This window comes from Lepus europaeus, chromosome 22 (genome assembly GCF_033115175.1).
Source record: "Lepus europaeus isolate LE1 chromosome 22, mLepTim1.pri, whole genome shotgun sequence".
NCBI lineage: Eukaryota > Metazoa > Chordata > Mammalia > Lagomorpha > Leporidae > Lepus > Lepus europaeus.
The window spans coordinates 3,556,155-3,579,326 of record NC_084848.1 but is presented as its reverse complement, the minus strand read 5'-3'; the positions used below and the strand labels follow the sequence as shown (position 1 = coordinate 3,579,326).

General features: G+C 64.5%; 1 protein-coding gene across 3 annotated transcripts; it reads left to right on the top strand.

The window, feature by feature from the left end:
* The first annotated feature begins 16,028 nt into the window (after positions 1 to 16,028).
* On the top strand, positions 16,029 to 22,822 carry DLK1 (delta like non-canonical Notch ligand 1). 3 transcript variants are annotated; one of them, XM_062181346.1, is made up of 6 exons: positions 16,029 to 16,244; positions 17,423 to 17,486; positions 17,996 to 18,126; positions 20,358 to 20,499; positions 21,855 to 22,134; positions 22,360 to 22,822. In XM_062181346.1, the coding sequence occupies exons 1-6, from the start codon at positions 16,178 to 16,180 to the stop codon at positions 22,600 to 22,602; spliced, it is 927 nt and encodes a 308-aa protein (XP_062037330.1). In that variant the 5' UTR covers positions 16,029 to 16,177; the 3' UTR covers positions 22,603 to 22,822. The 3 variants fall into 3 exon arrangements, with proteins under 3 accessions (XP_062037330.1, XP_062037329.1, XP_062037327.1); XM_062181345.1 differs by having other exon boundaries at positions 22,354 to 22,822; XM_062181343.1 differs by having other exon boundaries at positions 21,855 to 22,822.
* The last annotated feature ends 350 nt before the right edge of the window (positions 22,823 to 23,172 follow it).

The following is a 23,172-nucleotide window of genomic DNA, read 5'->3' as shown; positions in this document are numbered from 1 at the left end:
TTCGGGAGTCCACAGTGCTGCATGAACGCGTAGTCACATCTCTGCTTGGCGAGAACGGGACTGCAGGGGCTGGGAGGCGAGGCCCTGTGGAGTAGGCGAAGAAGCCCCGTGCGCGGCAGTTGGGGCACAGGTGGTGCAAAGGCCCTGGGCTTGAGCCTTCCTGGTGTCTGAGAGACAGCAGAGGCGACAGGTGGGGGCTGGGGGGCAGCTGGGGAGGAGCGGGTTCCAGACCTGGGGCTGAGGTGGTCTGACTCGGACAGCCAGGCAAGGTGGTTGGCTCGGCTGGGTGGGGCCCAGCGAGGGCTGGATCTGCCTCACTCTGGGAGTGGACGTTGCGGCTGGGGTGCTTCTGGGGTGTGGGGGAAGGAGAGGCCGGGACGCCTCCAGGGGTTCTGGTCGGGGCAACGGAGGGGGCAGAGGGGAGGATGGGCACCGGGCGCAGGGCCCAGCTGAGCTCCAGCTCCCGGGTGACGGTGGTGCTCACGCTGCCGCCAGCGAGGCCCCACACCCCGAGCAGGAGGCACCGCCCCTGGGCTGGAGGAGGGGTGCGTGCAGGGTCCTGTGGCACGTGGAGGGCAGCCGGCCAGCAGCCCGGGTGTCGGGGGGACCGACCTCGTAGAACCACAACGTCTCGGGCACACCAGGGGGGAGATGTTGCTTGAGGAAGCCTAAGACCACTCTTTTCTTTAACTGTGCACCTGTATGTACACATACACACTCACATATGTGCATACTCACATGTGCACACAGTAACACGTACACACAGTACACACACATGCATGTAATCACACATGCACACAGTCACACGTACACACAGTACACACGCATGCATGTACTCACACATGCACACACTCATACATGCACACAGTAACAGCACACACACTTACATATGTACATACACACAAACACTCCTACACCAACACATGTGCATTCACATGTACATATTCACACACAATCACACATGCATACACTTGTATACTCACACATGTGCACTCACACATGTACACATACATGTTCATATACGGACACAGTAGCACACATACACACTCACACATGTACGTACTCACACACGCACACACTCATACACTAACACATGTGCACTCACACGTACATACTCACACTCATACAGTTACACAGGCACACTCACACATGTACATACACAGCAAACACATTTCTACACTCACACATGTACACACTCAATACTAACACATGCGCACTCACATATGTACATACACACATGCTCATGCACTAACACAGTCACACATGCACTCATACGTGTACACACAGCACACACACTTGTACACTCACACACACATAAACTCACACTTGCTCATTTACATACTCACACATGCACTCACTACAGTCACACACACGTACACACTCGAGTACACACATTCATACACCCACACACACTCATACACTCACACATACACCCCCACACTCCCCACGTGCACACGTCACCCCCACACCCTGGCGTCCGGAGCACAAACACAACAATGTTTTCGAGGCTGTTGGTGACACGCGTCCACCTGCTCTAGACTGAACGCGCAGTTCCTGTCAGCCAAGCAGAGGCCCAGCGTCTCTGTCGGGAGACCTTCACCTTTGGCACCTCTCACAGGGACTCAGTGAGGCAGGAGAGGAGCAGCCCGGATCCAGCCCCTGCCGGGCTCCTGCCGCCTCGGAGGGGCTCCACCGAGCTTGGCGAGGGGCGAGAGAGCAGCAAGGCGGCGGCACGGGCGGCAGCACCAGGGGGAGTGCGTGACACAGGCGCGGGGCGGGGGGAAGCAGCGGCGAGCTGTGGTCTGACCGAGCGCGGGGCTCACTCTCGCTCCCACCTTCTCCCCACAACCAGGACGGCTCCAGGTCCCTGCCGTGAGGAAGCTCCCGGAGGTGCCTCCGTCCCTCCCTCCCCAGTCTCTCTCTCTGCCCTCACCTGGGCCACCTGGGAGGCAGGAGCTGGCGTCAGTTACTGGCCGAGGCCTCTGGGTGGCTCCACCTGCCCTAGGCTGGGAGCCGGGCACTGCCCTGGCGCACATCCCTCCTGCGCGTGGCAGCCGTAGGACTGGGAGGCCCTGGGCACACTGCTCCCGCCTCCATTCAGGGCAGCCCTGGGGGCACGGAGAGGCCCGTCTGCGTCCCCAGTCCCTGCATCTCGGCCACAGAGGTACAGACGCCAAGGATCTGGGGTGTGGGTCACATGAGGGCACGGGGCAAAGGGGGCACCTCCTGCACCCTTGGGAGGGGCCAGGGTGGAGGGAACGAGGCAGGAGTGCACTCTGCTCCCCGCCCCACACGGCTGGGAGGCCCCAGGCTGGGCCCCTTGTCCTCCTTCTCCCACGTCCAGGTGCAGCTGGGACTGGCCTGGGCGCCCCTCCAGCCAGAGTGGCTGGACTTGACCGTGACGACGCCAAGGGAGCCGTTTGGCCGGGCTGGGCTGAGCGGATGGGAAATGTTACCGAGCAGGCCCCGCAGTCTGGATTTTGTCGAACGCAGCTGTCTCAGGCCGGCTCCCAGGAGGGTGAACGCATCCAGCACCTGGCCGCACTTGGTGGGAACGGATGTCTGGGCCAGGGACTGGAAGGCCACTCTGAGGGGCCCTGGGGCGCCGTCCAGTCCTGTCCTGGGCCACTGCCCACCAGGCACGCCCGTTGAGGGTTTGCACGAAGCCTGGGCAGCAGCCTGCATCCCTGCTCGGTCCACAGTGCCCCGCAGGCCTCCCCTTACCAGGCCTGCACTGCGGCCCTGTGGCCAACAGGCGTGGGCAGTGGGCAGGAAGTAACCACAGCACCGATCCCTTAATGCCTGCCCAGTGAGGGCTGGGATTCTGTGTTTCTAGAATTTGTCACCATCCTGCTGGCACTCTCCCGCACGTGGGCCACCAGAGGAAGCTGTCGGGAGCCGCGTGGCTCCTGTGCCGTGAGTGGCGCCACGCTCACAGCCGAGGAATCTGTCACTCTGGAGAGAGCCTTCACCGGGTGGAAAACCATGATGAATACCTTCCCCTCCCCTGTCTCCCTTAATAACCGGCCCCTGCTTATCTGTCCGCCGCACCATCCATTCTTTTAAGCAACACAGAGAAACGGGCCACTGCCATCGAGAACCCAGCGTCCAGGGCCCCTCCTCTCTTCCACGCCGGCACCGGCTGGGAGGGCCGGGGCCGCCGGCAGGGGGCGCCGAGGGCTCGGCAAGAGCGAGGCGGTGGCTGCGGCAGGGCAGGCGTCCGCCCTTCAGGGGGACAGGGCCCCGGGCAGTGGCTGGCTACACTTGGGAGCGGGAGAGGGGAGGCTTCTGGGGCCTTCCAGCCCTCCCCGCTCTGGCCGTGCGTGGGCGCTGGCCACGCCAGGCTTTCTCCAGCCCTGTGTCCCTCTGGCTCCATCTGTGACACTGGCGCTTCTTGCAAGTGCAGAGCGAGGTTGCCAGGGGCCTGAGCCTCGAAGGCGTCCGTACGTGTGCAGACTCAGAGTGAGCCCGGCGGCCGGAGCCAACTTTCTCCTACAGGAAGGAACCAATCTCACTGCACGCAGCTCCTCTGCCTCGGCCGAAAGGCAGGCCGGGAGATTCCAGCCCCGTCCCCCTGTACTTGAACAGCGGAGTGGGCAGGGGCCAGGGGTCGGAACGGCCCTCCCTGGCTGATTCTCGGCTCCTACCTGCCAGCCCCTCAGCCGTGCCCCCTCCCCACTCCTGCCCGCTGGCCTCTGTCTCTGTCTCTGTCTCTCTCTCTCTTTCTCCCTTTCTCCCTTTCAGCTCTGATCTCAGCATCGGCTTGAGCTGCCCCCCACCCCAGCCTCATGGCAGCTCCCAGAAGCCTGGTGTGTCCAGGACCCTGGCTGAGCACCTGCACACTCTGGCCTCCTCAGGGACAGCTGCTCCCCTCTCTCTGGGTCTCTTGCCCGGCTCCCAAAATAGCCGGGCATGGCAGTGCCCAGGGCCTTCTCTGCCTCCGTGGGCCGAGCCTGCCTGCTGCCGGGAAGGCCTCCCCCTCCCCTGTGGTTGGCGAACTCATTTACAACCTTCAAGGCTCGTCCCCAAGGTCCCCTCCACTGGGAGGCCTTCCCTGGGCACTGTGGCGGCTCAGCTGGAGGGAGGGGCCCCCAGAGTGCCCTGGCTGGACAGCCACTGGACAGGGGCTTCCACGCGCAGGGCTGGGGGCTCAGAGCCTCGCGTCCTGGGTGCCCACCCCTTCCTCCTGTGGGCACTGCTGCCTGCCAGCTTCCTCAGGGGGCTTCTAGGCCGAGCACCCCCCGCCCCGGCTGGTCCTGTGTCGGCCCTAACTGATGGGCACAGCCGCAAAGCTCAAGGAGTCTGCGTGGGACTCGTCAGTCTGTCCGTCCGTCCGTCTGTCTGTGCCCTTTCCTGCGACACTGCACTCCCTCAGCGGGCACAGAGCAGACACAGCACTCCCCCCTGGGGCACAGCTGTAGGAGGACAGCTGCCTGTGGCCGCGCTCCATCCTGGGCAGGGGGCTGGGCAGCCAGGGAGTCCCAGCCTTGGTCCCCAGGCCCTGCCTCCACTCTCTGGGAAGTGTTTGCCCAGGCTAGCCCGGAGACAGCCTTTCGTTGTGACAAGTGACAGCACTGAGGAAGCTCCTTGGGCGAAGGGGCCCCTAGGGGCTGAGGCCTGGAGGCGGGAACTGGTGGGTGGGTGGTGGGAGACGGGAGGGCCGAGTAGCGTAGCTGTGGGGCAGGAGGGAGGCGGAGAGGCCTAACCCCCGTGTTCCAAGGGGCGTGGGCACCAGGATCGAGGTGGTTGTTGGCCTTTGCTCTAACCACCCCCAGGGACAGACAGGGAGGAGTGCATTGATGGGGCCCACACGGGACTGTAGCACCCGTGTGCACCATGGGCCTGCTGCTCTCCAGCCCAGAGGCTTCTGGGGGCCTGTCCCTAGCCCGTGCCCCACCCCAGCCACAGGGACAGCGTGAAGGGCAGCAGCCCCTGGGCCCCTGGTCACTTGTTCCGCAGTCACGGTCTCCGGACTTGCTAATTAGTGGGTCCCTGCACACCCAGCGCTGTGCCCGTCCCGACTTCACGCTCAGTCCCGGCGCCTCCCTGCCCGGGAGTAACGGTCACCTGCAGGTGTTTTTACGACGTCGGGGCCAGGGAACGCGCGAACAAATGCCACGATCTGTGTTTGCGGTCCCCTCCCTGCCGGCTTCTGTCTCAACAAGCCGGGGGCTGGGGCGAGGCCCGCAGATGTGCAGCCCGGGCGAGCCGCCAGCGGCTGCTTCCAGGCCGTGTTCCCCATCCCGGGCGGCACTAAGTGGCGTGCAGAAGCGGGGAAGCTCCGTGACAACTGGGGGCTCCGGGGTGCCCACAGGCGCGCCCGCTGGCCAACCGTCACCGGGATGTCCCAGAGCAGGTGGCCTGCCCCCCCCCGGGGGGGGCCGCCCCAGAAGTCATCGGGCACATTCTTCCCGACTGTGGTAACAACCTCTGCCCCCGGGGCCCCCACAGCTCCTCAGCAGCCAGCCGTGGCCCCATCTTAGAGATGTACACACTGAGGTCTGGCGCCAGCCGGAGCATGGGTCGCCGCCGGCGGGGTGGAGACACGGATATTTTAGGGTTGGGACCCCTGAGGTCACAGGGACAGGGTGACCACCTCCTCTGTGTCCCTCTCCCATGCTGAGCCTGGGCACGTGGGAGGAGCGGGAGCAGGAGGTGTCCCCCACGCTCCCCGGGTGACAGCCCAGGGGACAGAGGTGGGGGTGGCGGTGCCGTGGGAGGCTGCAGCACGCCTTCAGCCGAGAGTGAAGAGAGCATCCCGGGGGACACGCAGGGAGAAGACGGAGAGGGACAGGTGGTGGTCGGGGGCTGAGCAGCTGTCACTGGGTTGGGGGGGGACAGTCCTGGCCCCCGTCTGCCCTGGGGCATCACACAGACGAGGTTGATGCCTCTGTGTGTGAGGACTTCCTGGAGGAGGAGGCAGGGTCTGCGATGGGGCCAGGCTGCAGGGAGGGCTGGGGGGGTGGGGGTTGGGACTGGTTCCCTGACACCCAGGTCCCAGTTGCATGGCTGCCCAGAGTCTGCAGCCTGGAGCCTGCTGGAGGCCCCAGGGGCGGAGTGTGGAACCAGCCGCAGAGGATTCTCGCTTTAATTGTCAGCGTGGGGGTGGAGGGTTTATTACAAGCTGGGCCAACAGGGGTGTGCAGGCTGAGGGTGCCCCGAACCGTGAGGAAGCCTGGGGGCCCCCACCCTGGGGAGTCCCTGCCCACGTCCTGGCCCAGCTGGCAGACAACCCATCAACCACGGGGAGAGAGCCCAGGAGGCCGCGGGCAGCTGCTCCAGCTGCGCTCTGCCTGTGCCGAGCACCGGCTCATGACTGGGCCCCGCACCCCTGGGTGTCTGAAGGCCTGGGCGGGGTGGAGGTGCGGCCCCCTCACCCACTAGGAGCTTGCAGTCCACAGGGAGCAGGTGCCCTGCCCCGGGAGCTCACAGGACCCTTGTACAGGGGTGTGGAGCTGAGCGATAGCCTGGAGGAGGCAGCCCTCTGCTAGGGTGGGCTGAGAAGGAGACGCTGGGGAGTGCTTCAAGGGGAGGCTGTGGGTCAGAGGGTCTGGGGGTTTTGACTGTGACCGAGGTCTCGGGGACGGACCTCGGTGTCCCGGGCGTGGGGAGCCGGTGCCCGTGTGAACGGCGCTGTCTGGAGAATGGAGCCCTCAGACCCGCCTCACCCAGACCCCAAGGACGCTCCAGGGTCCTCGAGCACGGACCGAAGCCAGCAGCGGCCCCGGGGCCCCTCGGCGGGAGCTGGAGAAGCAGGGGATGGCGGTGGCCCTGGGGACACTGGACGTTCCAGTGTGGTGGAAACTAGACCACGGCCAGCAACAGGGCCCTGTGGGGCCTCACTTTACCCATTGGTAAGGCCAGGCGTTCCCTGGCACCGTCCATCCATCCTTCCGGCTCCCTGGGCCCGTCTGTGCGGCCGGGGTACAGAGAAGGGGGCTGCCGGCACCCCCACCCCTCCCCGCCCCTCCCCGCGCTCCAGAGGCAGAGCGTGACAAGTGCCAGGTTCTGCGGAGTAAACAGAATCAATGGGAAACCACTCTGGAAGTTACAGGCACAATTAACGCTGCCTGGCTCCCGGGCGAGGGCGGTGGTTGCCAAGTGCTTCCTGCAGCTAGCTGCGGGGCTGGGCGCACCCAGTCGTGCCACGGCCGCTTCACGTGCACGCGGAGGAGGCGTGGCCTCGAACCCCGTCTCCCACCGACTGAGCTCAACCCCTGCAGCTCATCCAGCCACGCTCCCCGGTGTGCACAGCCCAGAAACACCCTCTCCCGACCTAGCCGGAGACACGTGCTCACACACGCTCACACACTCACGCTCACATGTACACACACGCTCACACGTACACACACTCTCACACACTCATGCTCACACCTACACACACTCACACATATACACACTCACATGTACACTCACGCTCATACACCCCCACACACTCACACTCATGCTCACACACTCTTACCCACGCTCACACCCACGCTCACATTTACACAATGCTCACACACTTGCTCCCATGTACACACATGATCACACACATGCCCACATATGTGTTCACACACAGGCATGCTCGCACATGCTCATACAGCTCACACATGCACACTCACATGACTCAGACACACTCACACATACACACACTTACACACGTGTTCACACACATACATACATGCTCACACCACTCATAAACACACATACAGGCTCAAACAGCTCATACGTACACACGCTCACATGTGCTCATGCACACACACATGATGCTTACACACTTACACACTGGTGCTCACGCCCACACTCATGTGCGCACACTCACAGTCACCATCCTTGCAGCTCCCTGCTTGTCCTCGGACCCACACACTCCCCTGTGCTCCTCCTTGTCTCGGCTCCAGCGTGGAGCACTTACAAGGAGCAAGTGGGTAAACTGAGGCCGGGTGAGGGGAAAGGCGTGGCCCAGGATCCCCCAGGGCTTCGCCCACACCCTGCCGCGGGCGTAGCAGCTGCTGGTTCCCCTGGTTCTTGGCTCTGGCAGGTATCCCCTCTCCCCTGCGAGTGTGGACCACCTGCCTCTGTGGTCCAGGGGGGCTCCTTCCATGGTCCTGACAGGGCTGCCCCCCGCTGTGAGGCCCCAGAGAGAAAAGCAGCCTCCAGCCCACTGCCCGCTGGGTGGAAGCACCACGGAGCTGCCAGCACAGAGACACGGGCTGCAACCTGCTCCCCTCCCCGACTCCATCACTGTACCGGCCCGGGGTAGGCCCTGATCCACACAGCTACAGGCCCCGGAGTGGGGGCAAGAGTTTGGCACATGGGTCCAGTGGCTGCGTGGGACGCCTGCGCCCCGTATTGGAGAGCCCGGTTCCGGTTCCAGCCACTCCACACCGGCTCCAGCTTCCGGCGAATGTGCACCCAGGGAGCAGCAGACGGTGACTCAAGTCCTTGGGCCCCTGCCACCCATGCGGGAGACCAGATGGAGTTCTGGGCTCCTGACTATTGTGGCTATTTGAGGAGTGAACCAGCAGACGGAAGACTCTCTCTCTCTCTCTCTCTGTCTCCCTGTCTCAGGGTCGCTGTCTGTCTTTCAAATGAATTGGAAACAAACTGGAAGCAGTGAGGGTCGGGGGATGAGGCCTGAGCTCCGGCAGACTTGGGTTCAGTTCCCAGCAGGGCCATGAAGAGGCCTGTCCCCTGCACTGAGGCGGGGGGCTGCGTCCTTTCCCCCGTCCCCTGCAGAACCGCCCTCACCCAGCCCCGGCCCTTGCCCTGTCCTGCGTGGCCTGCACCAGGAGCCCCAGCAGGTTCCAGGGAGGGGGAGGGGCCGAGCCGAGCCTCCTGCTGCACGTGCGCCAGCCCAGGGGACTGTGCTCTGTGTGTCCCCCAGGCCTCAGGGGCACCTGGGCTGCGGCCTCCATGAATGGTGCCTTTATTAAACCCTTGTGGACTCAACCTTCGTGGACTGTCTGCTCTCTGGGAGGACCCTGCCTGCACCACACAGCCACGCCCCCCGCCCCAGGCCCCCTGCCCCTGGTTAACTCCAGTGTTCCCGGAAGGAGGTGGGGTAGGGGCAGAAGCTGAAGGGCCATGATAAAGGACCCTCCCTTTGCTGTTCCCACGGCCCTTGGCCACCCCTCCGGATCCATGGGTTAGAGCGAAGTCTGTACCTGCCGGGCGCCCAGGGCTGGGCAGGAGCCTCCCGTCCTGACTCTGCCAGGGCAGGGGACCACCCCACAGGGAATCCACAGGGGCCCCAGGGAGCCTGACCCATCTCCCCAAGCTCACCACCCAGCCCCTGCCTTCCCACCCTCACCCTGACTCTCCTGCGACCTCGCCCTGTGCAGAGAAAGCGCCAAGGACACAGACTACGCTGACAACGCTTCTGCAGGTAGCAGGGGGACAAATCGCTGCTGGTGCCACGCAAGGATCAATCGGGGCCCTGTTGCTGGCCACAGGCAACCGAGGCTGCTGCCCAGCCGCGTGGACAGGAGGCAGAATTAGGTAAAATACAATCGGAAATAATTGGCCCATCAGAGAGCGGCAGGACAAAGGCGCTGAAAAGAAAGAAAGCACCAAGACGGCTGAAGAGCCACAGCCCGGCTCCCCGGCGACTCAGACCCACAGATTCCTGGTGAGAGCGTCCTGTGGGCGCAGCTCTCTGCCCGGAGCCCCAGTTCCTTCCTTCCGGCAATAGAGGGAGGCTGCAGGAGGCAGCGGGCCCAGGGGCTCGCGTGGTCATTGGAGAGGCCGGCGGTGTGGACCAACGTGGCGGCGGCCAGCCTGGGGGTACCCGGCTTGGCTGGAAGCCATCGAGGAGGCCCAGGCGCCAGGCCATGGGGCCCGGGTGTGCAGAGAGCCAGGACAGCTGCCGGTGGTGAAGGCCCCGGCGGGGCCGGCATCGGGAACAGGCGTGAGATGCTGTCTGGGAGGCTGTGGCTTTGGCGCCACAAAGGCAGAGAGAGAGAGCCGGGTCCAGCAGAGAGTGCGTCCTACACAGCCTCCTGGGAGCGGTGCAGAGAGGCCCTCCCTCGGGGCAGGATCCCGTCTCGGCTTCCTCTGTGGGCTCCTGGAAGACACTCATTTCCACGAAGGAACCCCGGGCTCAGCTTTCACAGCCCTCCTTGGTGGGGCTGCAGCCCCCTGTCCCGGCATTGCAGCCCTGCTCCGCCAGCCCCTTGCTGTGTGACCCACATGGAGTCACTCAGCCCCTGGGTCAGCACAGCACACAGCCCCAGGAGAGGGGGATACAGCAGTTTTGTTTGGGGACCAAGTGAAGGCTCATGATAAACTGACCGAACTTGAGTGTGGGTCCCACGCAATTGTGTGTGTGTGGCAGGGGGCACCGGGCTAGGCTTGGGCTGGAGCCCCGGCTGTGCACGGCTGGGTAGGGCTGCTGGAGGCCCAGCCGTCTCCATAGGAACAGGCTGGAGAGGTTGGGGGAGGTGGGCAGGGGAGGTGGCAGTGGGGCTGGGAGGTGCCGTTCCTCATGTATATGAACTGGGGGCCCCGGCGGGGGCGGACCAAGGTGTGGGCTCCTCAGCAGCCTCGGGGGTCCCCCTTCAGGAAGCCCCATCTCGGGGGTCAGCAGCCCCAGAACCCAAAGATCAGAGGTGGCGAGAGGACGGCAGTCTGGAGAGGGCGGTGTGCTGCGGCCAGTTGCTAGGACACACGCTCTTCCCGAGGGGCCCATGGTAACCCTCATTCACTTATTCATTAATTCACTTAATCCATAAACACCTCGCGGGCAGTGCTGCAGGCCACCGGCTGTGGGGCACAGGGTTGAACCAGATGCTTCTTGGCCCTGCTGGGGTCAGGCACATGTGCAAAATCCATTAACACCAGGCAGGGAGTCGTGCTCAGGCCGGCTGATGATGCCGCAGCTCACTCGCTGGCTCCCAGGCCTGGGCTGGGACCCATGGCATGCCAGGGACCCCGAAGGGCTGAGGCTGGGGGCACCTGGCAGCCACAGGGGAGCAGAGAACAGGCGCTGTTCTCTTCCCGTGCAGGACACCCGAGAACTTGCTGGGAATACACTTGGATGCCAGTGCTGAGCCTCCTAAACAGGACGAAGCCCATCCAGGACGGCACCCACAACTCCGCCAGAGCTGTGTTTTCAGGTCTCCCAGCTGCAGGGGCTGGGGGCTGGGCGGTGGCACCTGCTCCCTTCCACAGACACAGACCTGCGCACTAGCGCGGAGGTGCTTCTGCCACAGGCACCCCGAAACATCCCAGCTGGGGCCCCGATGGAGGCACTCCTGGCAGGGGCTTGCGCTTCTGGCGGTCTCCTGAGCCTGTTTGCTCATGGGGCGGCTGCCCGCCGGGGGGTGTGGGCACCTGTGCCTGCTCCCAAGACTCAGCGTCAGGTCTGGGCATGACTCCTTCCTGGGTGGACCCGGTATAAGAAAAGGGGGATTCTTGCTCCGCGGTCTCTGTTTGCCAGGGCCAGGAGGCTGCAGAATGTTCTGGAACAGTTAAGAAGGGCTGTGCGTCCACAATGTTGAAAGCCGTTGCAACTCTGGGTCACCCTAATTCTGTCTTCCTTGAGCCCCTGCACATCTGTAGGCTTTGCACGCGTGTGCACACGCGTGCACATATGTATGGCCAGTGCCTCTCCCAGGGCTTGCACCCCAGGATCTTAGAGGTCTCCTCCTTGACCTCTTTGAGGGGAGGGGCCACGCTGCGGTGCACCTCTGAGCCCCTTCGGGGGCCCCTCGCACAGCCCCAGGCTCACGGGAGAGGCTTGGCGGCCGCTGGACAGATGAAAGACCGCATTTAGAGAGGTGAGCGCCTGTCTCACGGAAAATTAACTTCTGGGAATTTCTGATGAATGAAGAATTACCGTACATTTTGCCAAAGCCCGCTTTGGACAAGCAAAGTGATGAAAAGCCTCCTTCTTCCTCGGGTCCCCGATTTCCTCCCTCCTGGGCGGGGCAGGGGTCCCTGGTAACCCTTCCCGAGACGTGCACAGCATGACTGGGTGGCGCCCTTCAACGGGATCGACTCCTGACACCGACAATCAGACTTGCCATCCACGTGGACTCCCAGGCAAGAAGGCAGGGGGAAGTCTCTCGAACGGGATTGCCGCTGGCGAGATGTGTTGGGGAGAGGTGGGACCCCACCGAAGCCAGCACTGAACAGGGACCCAACCCCGCGAGCTTCCCGGGAGCGCGTGCTGCCGCGGGGGTAGGCGGTGAGCTCTTCTTACATCACCTGCGGGGACTCCCCGCCCCACAGCCCTGGAGAGCCAGGAGTGGGCCCGGGGCTGTCACACGCCTCTCGAGTCCCGCACACGAGGCCGGGCACGGGGTACGCGGTGCCACGGCCACGTCCTCAGCTCGGCCGCGGGCAACGCCACTTGAGACTGAAGAGCCTCTGTCTGATTGAATCGAAGCTGAACCTCCGCGTTCCCGAGTCTGTCCTCAGGCTCCGGGACCCCTCCCGGACATTGCCCTTTCCAGAGACGAACTTGAGCTGGGGCAGAGAGAGTGCCTCTCTCCCGGGCTTGCGGGAATCTCCTCGACCCGCCTCAAACACAGCCCCAAAGGGCCCTGGGGATGCATCCCGGGGGTCTTCACGCTCCTCCCTGCCCTGTCCACTCTCTTACTTCCCCTGGCTGGGCCACGAGGTCGGCCCTTGGATCTGAGATGACGCGGGTTTGAAGCCCAGCTCTGTGGGGTCTCCATGCTGTCCCGGTCCCCCTCTCGGGCTCTGCTGAGAGGCAGCTGCCTGGAATCTACACCCCAGGGGAGTAGAGGAGCGGCCTGCTCCTCCTGGGGTCTGCCTCCTGAAGGGGACATCGGGCCAGCTGACCTGAGCCTCTGGCCCTCGCAATGCTGAAGGCACAGTTTCGGAGGAGCAGGGGTCTCCATGCATCATGGGGGGAGGGTCTGGGGGCGCCTGAGTCCTCCCCGGAGCCTCAGGCTCCTTCCCTGTTCTGCTGGGGTAGGGGCAGTGGGAACACAGTCACCTCCCAGCAGCACAGCCTCAGGTGGGCAGAAGCAAAACATCACGGCTGGAGGTTCTCCCTGGAGAGGGCTGGCCCAGAGCAGGGCGGGGGTCGGGGGGGCAGGGACCCCTCTGGCCCTGATTCTGCCAGTGTTCTCGGCTGGGAGGTATGCGGGGTGGTCTCCGGCCGGCTGCCTTCCTGGGGTTTGGAGCGGAGGAGGAAGGGGCTGGGGGTGATGTTTCAGGACAGGTTCGCCCATCACCCGCTCCTCTGTTGCCCTAGCCAAGCGGGTCCCCGTCGTGGGGCCGCGGGCAGAGGGGTTGGGCTTGGAGAGCCAGATGACCCTTGCTACCTGTGAAAACCACCTGCCACCTGCCACACCTCTAGGGCGCACTGCCAGCTTCCTCGCTGGGGCGGGGGCAGGGGAGGGGGGTGCCGGGGTGGGGAGGGGTGCGGGTTGGCTCTTCGGAGCCCAGGCGCCCAGCCCCCAGGGTCTGCGTGCACACGGCAGACGGGCCAGCTCCTCCCCACGGGATTCGACTGGCATTTCCTTGCTTTCCGTGCAGCCTGAAGTCTGTGACAGCCACCAGCCTCCCCTCCCTGTCGCTCCCAGGCTCCCCTTTCACGGCGGCGTCTGCTTGTAGTCTCCTGAATTTACAAACGCTTTATTATTGAGACCAGAAAGAAAGCTGCCGGCTGGCAGGTCCTGTCAGGCAGGAAAGCCCCGCCCGCTGCTCGCAGCAGCCCTGCAGGGGGCTCTTGAGGAGGGTCCGCGGCAGCAGGCCCTGGCCTGCGCCGCGCGCCTGAGCTGGCTGCAGCTGTCGGAGGAAGGCCTTGTAAGACCAGCACTTTTCTGCGTGGAGACATGCGGGGTCCGTCTGGGGACAGGTGTGACATCCCCGTTTATAGACAAGGAACTGGGGCTGGCCCGGCGCCCTCCATGGGCTTGGAGAGGAGATGGATTAGGGAGCAGGTGCCCATCAGCCCAGGGGACACCCCCTCCCTCTAAGCCCGTGACATTTGGACACTGAGTCGCTTGCCTGGACTCACCCCCCCCACACACACACACACATACACACCCTACCCCTTTCCAGAACTGGGTAGGGAAGGAGGGCTCTAGAGGGAGAGCCCTGTCCTCGTGACCGCCCCAGGCAGCCCTCTACCTCCTCACGCGGCTGGCGGGAGCCCCAGCAGCCCTCAGCCCAGAGACTCCGGCCCTCCCGGGCTCTTGGCTAAGAACCCTGCCTGCCGGCTGCGGGATAATTTTGGAGACTGAGGTCAGGGGCGGCAGAGGGAGGGAAGAGGGGAAAGGTGAGTCAGGGAGACCTTGGCGGTCGCAGTGGACACTGGGACCTCCAGGCTTGGGCCTGCTGACCGCTGGGCAAGTGCTACTGTGCTGGACGAGGTGTCCTGACCTGAGCGAACAGTCTCAGGAAGAGGTGGAGGAGGAGGAACCAGGGGCACCGAGCACGCACCCAGCCTGTCCCAAAGCCGGCGCCATCGGGTCCTCTGTAGAGACCATCAGAGACGCCTGTCCGAGGGCCCCGTCCCAGGTGTGTCCACCCAGTAGACTTTCAGAAGCACACACTCTGGGCCTTTGGCCGGCTGGGCTTCCCACGCCCATCATGGGGACCGCAGAGTCTGTCCCCAGACCTGCCAGGGCCGGCGGGGTGGCTCTGAGGATGAAGTGCACTCCCTGCCGCCACCGCCCCAGGTTCCAAATAGCAAAGATGTGCCCCCAGCCCTGAACCGTGGGGAAGAGGAGGCAAGAACTGGGCGGGCACCTTCTCTGCACCTGGGACCCGAGTTCAGACTAAGCTATGCAAATCAAGCACCCTGGGACCCCTCCCCAAGTCCCGACCTGCCCGGAGGTTAAACACCCGCAGTCCCCTCCCAGCCCCTCTCCCTCCCTAGCTCCCAGCCTCCCTGATCCAGACTGCTGTGGGGGAGGCTCCAGCGGGGCTCTGAGCAGAGGCTGGGGGCTGCAGCAGGGTGCTGAGGGGACCCGGTGGAGTCCAGGGCGCACTCCCTCTCCCCAGGGTCTCTGACAGGGGAGGCTCCCCGGTAACCAGGGTGCTGAAGCCTCCCAGGAGGTCTGGCACATGCGCTGAGGACCGGGTGTGCAACTGTCTATGAGCTCGTGTGTGAGGTGCTGCATGTGTCACCGTGAACAAAGACTGCTGTGAGCCCGGAGTGTGTGTGTGTGTGTGTGTGCGCGCGCGCACGTATGTGAGACCAAGAGCCTGCGCCGTGCGGGCGGGCGGTGGACTGGGGGTGCGTGTGGGTGAGGATCAGGCGTGCCACACACATGTGCACCTGTGACTCAGGCCCCCGTGAGGCAGGCGTGTGTGGGTGGAGGTGACTGCATGTGTGTGCGGGTCCGTGGGATGACAAGGGTGCTTGTAGGTGTGCGTATGACTGTGTGCGTGCCGCTGCGGGAGCGGCCCAGGGTTCCGTGACTGCCAGCCGGTCGCTGTGTGTGTGCGTGTGCGTGTGTGCTGCAGTGTGTTTGGGTTGTAGTGTGCGTTTGTGTTGCACGTGTGTGTGCTACAGCAGGTGTGTCTGCATTTTCCGGCCTCCTCGTGGCTCCAGCCGGCGGGGACCTGCGGCTTTTCCTCACCGTTTTTCTGAGTGCGTGTGTGACTACCTGCACATTGCGTATCTTGGTGGTGTGCCTTTGCGTCTTGCTGGGTGTGTGACCCGTGGCCCCTGCACTACACGGGGCCTAGGCGATGGGCATCCGGGCGCTTCTACACTCCGAGGACTTGCTCCTGCGCCCCTGCGGGTCTGCGGCCCGGCCCGGGGACTGTGCTGGCGACAGGTCCTAAGCTGGCCAGTGCGTATGTGCGGCACATGTGCGAAACGTGCGCGGGGTACCTGCGCCCGTCCAGCCAAGTGTGCGCCCGTGTGCGCGATCGGTTTCCGGGACGCAGCAGTGGTGGGGGGCGGCCCCGCGAGGGGCGGGGGTCACCGGGACTGGCCGGCGCCGGCCCCGTGCACGCGAAGGCGGGGGCGGGGGGCGGGGGCCGGCGGGGGGGGGGGCGGTACGAAAAGAGCGGCGCGCGCGGCTGCGGCGGCAGCTCCTCGGCGGCAGCGGCGGAGAGCGCAGCGCGCAGCCCGGTGCAGCCCTGGCTTTCCCCTCGCCTCGCGCCCGCGCCCCCTTCCGCGTCCGCAACCAGAAGCCCAGCGCGGCGCCCGGAGCCGGACCTGCGCCCGCACCTCTCCCGGGACCGCGACCCCGGCCGCCCCGCGATGACCGCGACCGAAGCCCTCCTGCGCGTCCTCTTGCTCCTGCTGGCTTTCGGCCACAGCACCTATGGTGAGCCCCTGGGCGGCCGGGCCCGCGCCCCCTCTGGGGAAGCCTGCGACGCCCCGCCGGCCGCCCCGTGCCCCGCGCGCCACGCGCCACGCGCCCCAACTCCGGCCGCTCCCGCCTAACCCTAAGCCCCGCGCTGTGCCTGCCTCGCCCTCCCTCCCGCCCTCGCGTGCCAGGTCCGCCCGTGGGTCCCGGGGGGTGGGCGGCGAGCTTGGGACCCCCGCAGCCCCATCCCTTCCCGCCTGGCAGAAGTGGCGCTTGAAGGGGTGTCGGTGCGCTGAGAGGAGGCATGGAAAAAACGCGGCGATGTGCGGTGATGTGCGGGAGTCTTCCGTGATGATGCGCTGGGGGGCAACTTGGGGGTGTCCCTGCGTGTGCATCCCCGGGGAACAGGTCTCTGGGGGCAGCGGGGGTTGACTTTGTGGTCCTAGCCCCCCAAAGCCCAACAAGAGAGAGCCTGTGCCCCTCCTGCGAGGCGCGTCTCTCTAGGTGAGGGGCTGCGACACTTCTGTCTGCAGTGGCCATCTGTCTCTGACAGCGAAGAGTGGCCCCCTTCCCGCAGCGCCCCCGCCCCCGCTGCGCGGGGCCGTGGGGGGCCGTGGGGGGCCATGTGGAGAGCTGGTTGAATGATGTGTGCAGTAGGTGCCTATGCAGGCGTCAGAATCTCTTAGTGTTGGAATCTCAGCCGGCCCTGGGTGTAACTGTTGGAGTTGTTTTCTTAACATAAGGAGTCGTGGGGGGACTTCTGACCTGGGTGCTTGGCTTAACTGCATAACCTTGCAAAAACACAAAGCTCACACACCTCACCTGTGGACTGCCAGGTGAACCTGCTAGGGCTTTCCCAGGGTTCACCACCTCGGGTCTACCTCCACGTTAGCATCAGCTACTTTGCAAAGCGTGAGGGTTCGGCTGAGCATCCAGGGTCAAAATCTTCCCCTTGGTGGTCTCTGCCCCCCTAACCGCAGCGTGTTGGGGTTCTGTGTTGTCTTTGGGGGAACAGGGGCCCTGTCTTGCACCCAAGGTCCCAGGAGCACACACAGCTTCTAAACAGCGTGTCAGGCTGGTGGGACCCATGGGAGGCTGGAGCCAGCGGGGGTGGGGTGGGGTGTGGGGAGGGGGCTTTCCCTGGGCCTCTGGGGCGAGACTGTGGGGTCAGTTGTGTGACGTTCCCTGTGCCTCAGGGGCTGAATGTTTCCCGGCCTGCGACCCCCAAAATGGATTCTGCGAGGATGACAATGTGTGCAGGTACAGAGCCGCTCCCGAGGCAGCTGGGGGCGGTGGGGGGAGCCACAGAATGGGGGTGGGGGAGGCACAGTCCTGGGAGTCAGGCTGGGGGGGGGGTGCTGCGGCAAACAGCGTCCCTGGTTCTGCAGAGCCCCGGTGGGGGAGACGGTGGGGGAGACGGGAGACGCAGGCAGGGGATGGGGGCAGCCACAGCTCCTGTCTCCCTTCTCCGAAGTGGGGGGGGGGGTGTCAGGGGAGCGCCTTGCCAGCAAGACCACTGCGGGCCACTGCGACAAAACGAAGTGACCTCCCCCCCCCCCCCGCTGCCCTGCCCTCTAGGACCCCCTGCGTCTGCCCCCAAGCTTGTTTTTTTCTTTTCTTTTTTTCTTCAGTTTTGACGTCCAGGTGACTGCTGACCCCTGGCCTGGGCCCTGTGCAGACTCCCAAGGGCTCTGGGTCCACTGAAGGCAGCCAGCTCCCTCCCCACCCAGACCCCCCTCACGGGTCTCCATCCTTCTTGCTCCGCACAGGTGCCAGCCTGGCTGGCAAGGCCCCCTGTGTGACCAGTGCGAGACCTCTCCTGGCTGCGTTAATGGACTCTGTGAAGAACCCTGGCAGTGCATTTGCAAGGAGGGCTGGGACGGGAAACTCTGCGATATAGGTTGGCACTCCCCTCTGCCTGCGCCCAGCCCCCTCCCTGCACCCCGCCTGCCAGCCCCCTAGCGCCTGTTCCTGCTCTTCTGGGGGAGGGTCTTGGGTCTGTTCACCGGCCCCCACCCGCACGGCCAGCACCTAGACCCCAGAGAAGGCACAGGGCTAGGGGCCCACGGAGCTGCCCGTTGAATAAAGCTCGCACCACACGCAAAGCTGAGATCCCAGGCAACCTGGGCAGGGCCCGGAGCCCAGAGAAGAGCAAGGGGTCTCAGCTCAGACTGAGAAAATCCCACGCAGCCCTGCGGGGAGGCTGCAGAAAGCAGCCAGCCAGCAAACAGCCGGGGGAGGGGTCCTTGGGGCTGTGCACGGGGGGGGGGGGGGGGGGGGGGGGCAGGGAGCTGAGATGCCGCACGCTAGGGTGAGGGACCCTGGGGGCGGGGGTGGTGGTGGTGGTGTGAGGGCAGAGGTCAGGTGCAGGCTGGGAAAGGCAGGCAGGGTTGGGGGCGGATGGGGTTTATCTGTTGCTTTCATTAATTTCTGCACTCTTGGTCCTCCATTAATTGCCCCGCGCGGTTGCGAGCTGCCTGGGGCTGCCTTTCCAGGCTGCAGAATCTTCATCTGCGCCCATTCGCACCTGGCAAAACCTGCTCCAAAGTCCGGGCAAACTAAAGTCCTCGAAAAAACTCCCAGGAGCGCAGGCGGCTGCTTCCAACGTCAGCGCCACACGTGGTGGAGATAGGGAAACTGAGGCTCCGAGACCAGGAGCCCCCACCCCGCCCCGGCTCCCGATAGTGCCAGGTTTTCCCCGCAGCTGACTCACGCTGGGCAGGCAGCTTGGAGCGGCGGCGGCGGCAGCAGCAGTGTCTCTGCGCTGTTTGGGAATCCAGGGGGTCCCAGGAAAAGCCACCATCTGGGACCAGGGTTAGCCTTTCAGCCTGGAGCCGAGCCCTCTTTGGGGTCCAAATTCAGAGCCCCCCACACCCCCTACCCCACAGAGTTTTCTAGACAATGCTTCTCCCTCTGGGAGCCCGCTGGGTCCACCGTGGCTCTGTGCCTGGGGATGGCCCAGGGTCCCAGAGAGGAGCGAGCCCCTGCCTTCTCTGTCCCGGCAGAGACCCCACCCCCCTGCCTCCTCTCTGCCCTCTGCCTGCAGCCGCGTCCCGGCCAGGCCGGCTGGTCCTGCCGCACAGCTGAGCCCGTGGGGAGAGGAGCAGGATGGGTGGGGGTGACCTGCTCTCGGGCTTACATTTGGAGATTCTGAGCAAGTGAGCGAGCGAGCGAGAGGCAGGAGAGCTGGGAGCAGAGAATTCGGAGCCGGCCGCGGAGCGAGGCTGGCCAAGCTGCGCATTGTCCGTGCTGCCCCGAGATAAATCCTCTCTCCGTCTCCTTGCACGGAGCCGGGAGAGGCCATTCCCAGGCGCGCAGGCTTCCTGTTGCCGACTGCTGTCTCTCTCGCTCTCTGAGCTAGGGCCTGGGTCTCTTTGAAATCAGAGGGGGGTGGGCAGAGCCCCCTGCCCCCCAGCCTGCTGCGCTCTCCTGTCTCTGCCGGCCCTGGCTCTCTGCTCTGCAGCCGTGGTCACTCCGATGGCAGCAAACCCCAGCTGAGAGCCCCCCTCCCCCAGGAGGGAGAGCCCCTCTTTACAGGGGGGAAACGGACAGGACAAGGGTCGGCTCCTGGCCCTGCCGGAGAGCTGAGGTTTCAGGGGGCCCTGGCCCAGGCCCTCCCGGGCTTGCCAAGGCCTAATAATGAGTGCGCGAAGACGGTGGGAAAGCGCCAGCGCTCCCGGGTGCTACCTGCACTGCGTCTGGAAGGCACGGGCTTTTCATCCTGCCTCGCTCTGGGCCCAGCAGAGAGGAGCCAGAGCTGTGGCTGTCGCAGCTCCCCTGTCCCAGCGGGGGTCTGTGTTGGAAGGTGTGATGCACAGGTGGTCGTCCCAGGGGTTCCAAACGTGCGAAACGGGACGTGGCGGCTCAGGCCTTTTCTTGGTGGTGGTGGTGGTGGGGGGCATTGCCTCTTCATGTCGCTGGTCCGGAGGCTGAGCCATGCCGGGAAGAGGGTGTAGCCGTCTTGGGATGAATGACCTGATCCCAGGAAACCCCCTCAGCGCCCTGAGCCCCAGCTCACTCACTCCAGGGGCTCTGGGGGGACAGCTGCCCTCTGTCTAGAGACCCCTGCTCGCTGGCCACAGGCAGAGCCCTTTGGGGGCGCTGAGGCCTGCCTGCCTTTGCTCCCCTCAGATGTCCGGGCCTGCACCTCCGCCCCCTGCGCCAACAACGGCACCTGCGTGAACCTGGACGGCGGCCTGTACGAGTGCTCCTGCGTTGCCGGCTTCTCGGGAAAGCACTGCCAGCACAAGCCCGGGCCCTGCGTGATCAATGGGTAAATGCCCCCCCCAGTCCTGCCCCCCCAAGACCCTTTCAGCCTCACCCTGTGGGACCCATCGCCTGACAAAAGACCAAGTAAGTGCTCGGCCGGCCCTCCGCCCTCGGTGGGCCACCCCAGATCGCGGTATTTACGGGGGAAATGTGTCATTTCCATAATTCTTTCAAAGGACCCTGCCGTCCCCAGCCCTGGCCTGTGTGAATGACAGTACGTTGGGGCCGGAGCTGTGTGATTTTCTAAAGGGAGGATAATAGGAATCAGAGCGCGGCGGGACCCACTTCCCACATGTCTCAGGACCACTGGGGGGCCTGGGGGGCTCTGCGATCGATTGGTGGGGGCGATCCTGACTCTGCCCCCCCCCCCGTGCCTCCCTCCGTGACGGCCGTCCAGGGCTGAGACTGGGACAGGTCCCGCTGGCCCTGTGGGGGAGGGGGTCAGCCCCAGTGGTGGGGGGGAGGGGGCGAGGAGGGCGGCCGCTGAACTCCAGTTAACAAGCAGGGGGACACACAGAGGAGACCCTTAGAGGTTTTGCTTCTCTCTCTAACACACTGGAGCCAGCGGTCCTCGAGACCCCATTCTCCGCCCCCCCCCCCCCCCCGAGCCCCCGGCTGAAGTAGCAGCGCTGGTTTGTGGTGTGTGGAGGCCCTGTCTTCCTTGGAGTTGCAGCATTTATCAGATGACAAAGGACTCGCAGGAAGCGCGTGCTCTGCTTTGAGCAAACAGCTCGGGCTGCAGGCGGCCCCGGGTGAAGGGACCACGCGCCGGCACAGGGAGACCTTGTCCCCGAGGGGCCCCCACACAACAGCCAATGCAAATAGCAAGGAGGGTGGAGGCAGTGGTGGGGGTGTGGCCCGCAGCAGATCTGTGGGGGTAGGGAGTGGGGGGCTGCGGCAGGGATGCCCCTTGCCTGGTCCTGCCGCAGCCCCCTCCCACCCCCTTCCCCAGAACAGAGCGAGGGGGCAGGGGGCTTGCTCCAGACCCTGGCCAGTCGCCGCTGATGTGGCCTCTGCCAGCCCAAGTATCCCCACCTGTCCGGGGAGTAGAGCCGTCAGGTAAAGTGAGAGGTGGGAGTCCTGGTGTGTTCCAGGTGGGCTTCGTGACGAGGGGGAGGTGTGCACCCACGGCCTCGAGCAGCCGGTGAGCCCCTCTCAGACAGGCGCCCACTCCCCGGGACCTCTGCGTGCCTGCCTCCCTCACCTGCCCCTTTTGTCAGGCCTGGATCTTCCCACCGCCCGAGGAGGAGCCGAGGAGCCGAGAAGCCCAACCCTGGTGCCGCCCCGCCCTCCCCCTGCACCTGCAGCTGTCCTAGCCCAGCCCCGAGGGCACTTTACCGTGTTCCCGTTGTGTTGCAGCTCCCCCTGTCAGCACGGAGGCACCTGCGTGGACGATGAGGGCCGGGCCTCCCACGCCTCCTGCCTGTGCCCCCCTGGCTTCTCAGGCAACTTCTGCGAGATCGTGGCCACCAGCTGCACCCCCAACCCGTGCGAGAATGACGGCGTGTGCACCGACATCGGGGGCGACTTCCGCTGCCGCTGCCCGGCCGGCTTCATCGACAAGACCTGCAGCCGCCCGGTGACCAACTGCGCCAGCAGCCCCTGCCAGAACGGGGGCACCTGCCTGCAGCACACCCAGGTGAGCTACGAGTGTCTGTGCAGGCCCGAGTTCACGGGACCCACCTGCGCCAAGAAGCGCGCGCCGAGCCCCCAGCAGGTCACGCGTCTGCCCAGCGGCTATGGGCTGACCTACCGCCTGACCCCTGGGGTGCACGAGCTACCCGTGCCCCAGCCCGAGCACCGTATCCTCAAGGTGTCCATGAAAGAGCTCAACAAGAGCACCCCTCTCCTCACCGAGGGCCAGGCCATCTGCTTCACCGTCCTGGGCGTGCTCACCAGTCTGGTGGTGCTGGGCACCGTGGGCATCGTCTTCCTCAACAAGTGCGAGGCCTGGGTGTCCAACCTGCGCTACAACCACATGCTGCGCAAGAAGCAGAACCTGCTGCTGCAGTACAACAGCGGCGAGGACCTGGCCGTCAACATCATCTTCCCCGAGAAGATCGACATGGCCACCTTCAGCAAGGAGGCCGGCGACGAGGAGATCTGAGCGGCGTCCCCCGGGCCCCCCCCTGCTCGCGGGCTTGCGCAGAGCTCACTATATGCGGTCTGTCTTCATCTTTGTGGTGGAATTCGCTATCTTGTGTGTTGAGTCTGGTGGACGCTACGCTTACATATATTGTCTTTGTGTTGCTGTGTGACAAGGCGCACCTGCTAAGAACCCTCCCTCTGCTCCCTCTCGCTCGCTCTCTCTCTCTCTCAGTGCATGATCCCGAAGAATAATAAGAATAATAATAAGAATTTCATCTTTAAACTCCTAAGAGAAATAAGTATGTTATTCTAATCTCTAAACTTAAACGAAATATCAAAAAATACCATAAAAAAACAAGGCAACAGGACCAGGGCTCGGTGCCGACGCCCCTCCCCAGGAGGGGTCTCGGACGCGGGGCCCTCGTGAAACCGTTACGAGTGCTGTGCACGACCACCCACTGTGACAAGGGCTTAAAACCTCTTCCGTTCGTTAATTCTCACACGCCACATCCAACTCGCACTCACATCTAGTCCAGCACCGTAACCCTAGGTCTTTTGATTGAGTTCACCTTTTGCAGAGTGCGGAGGC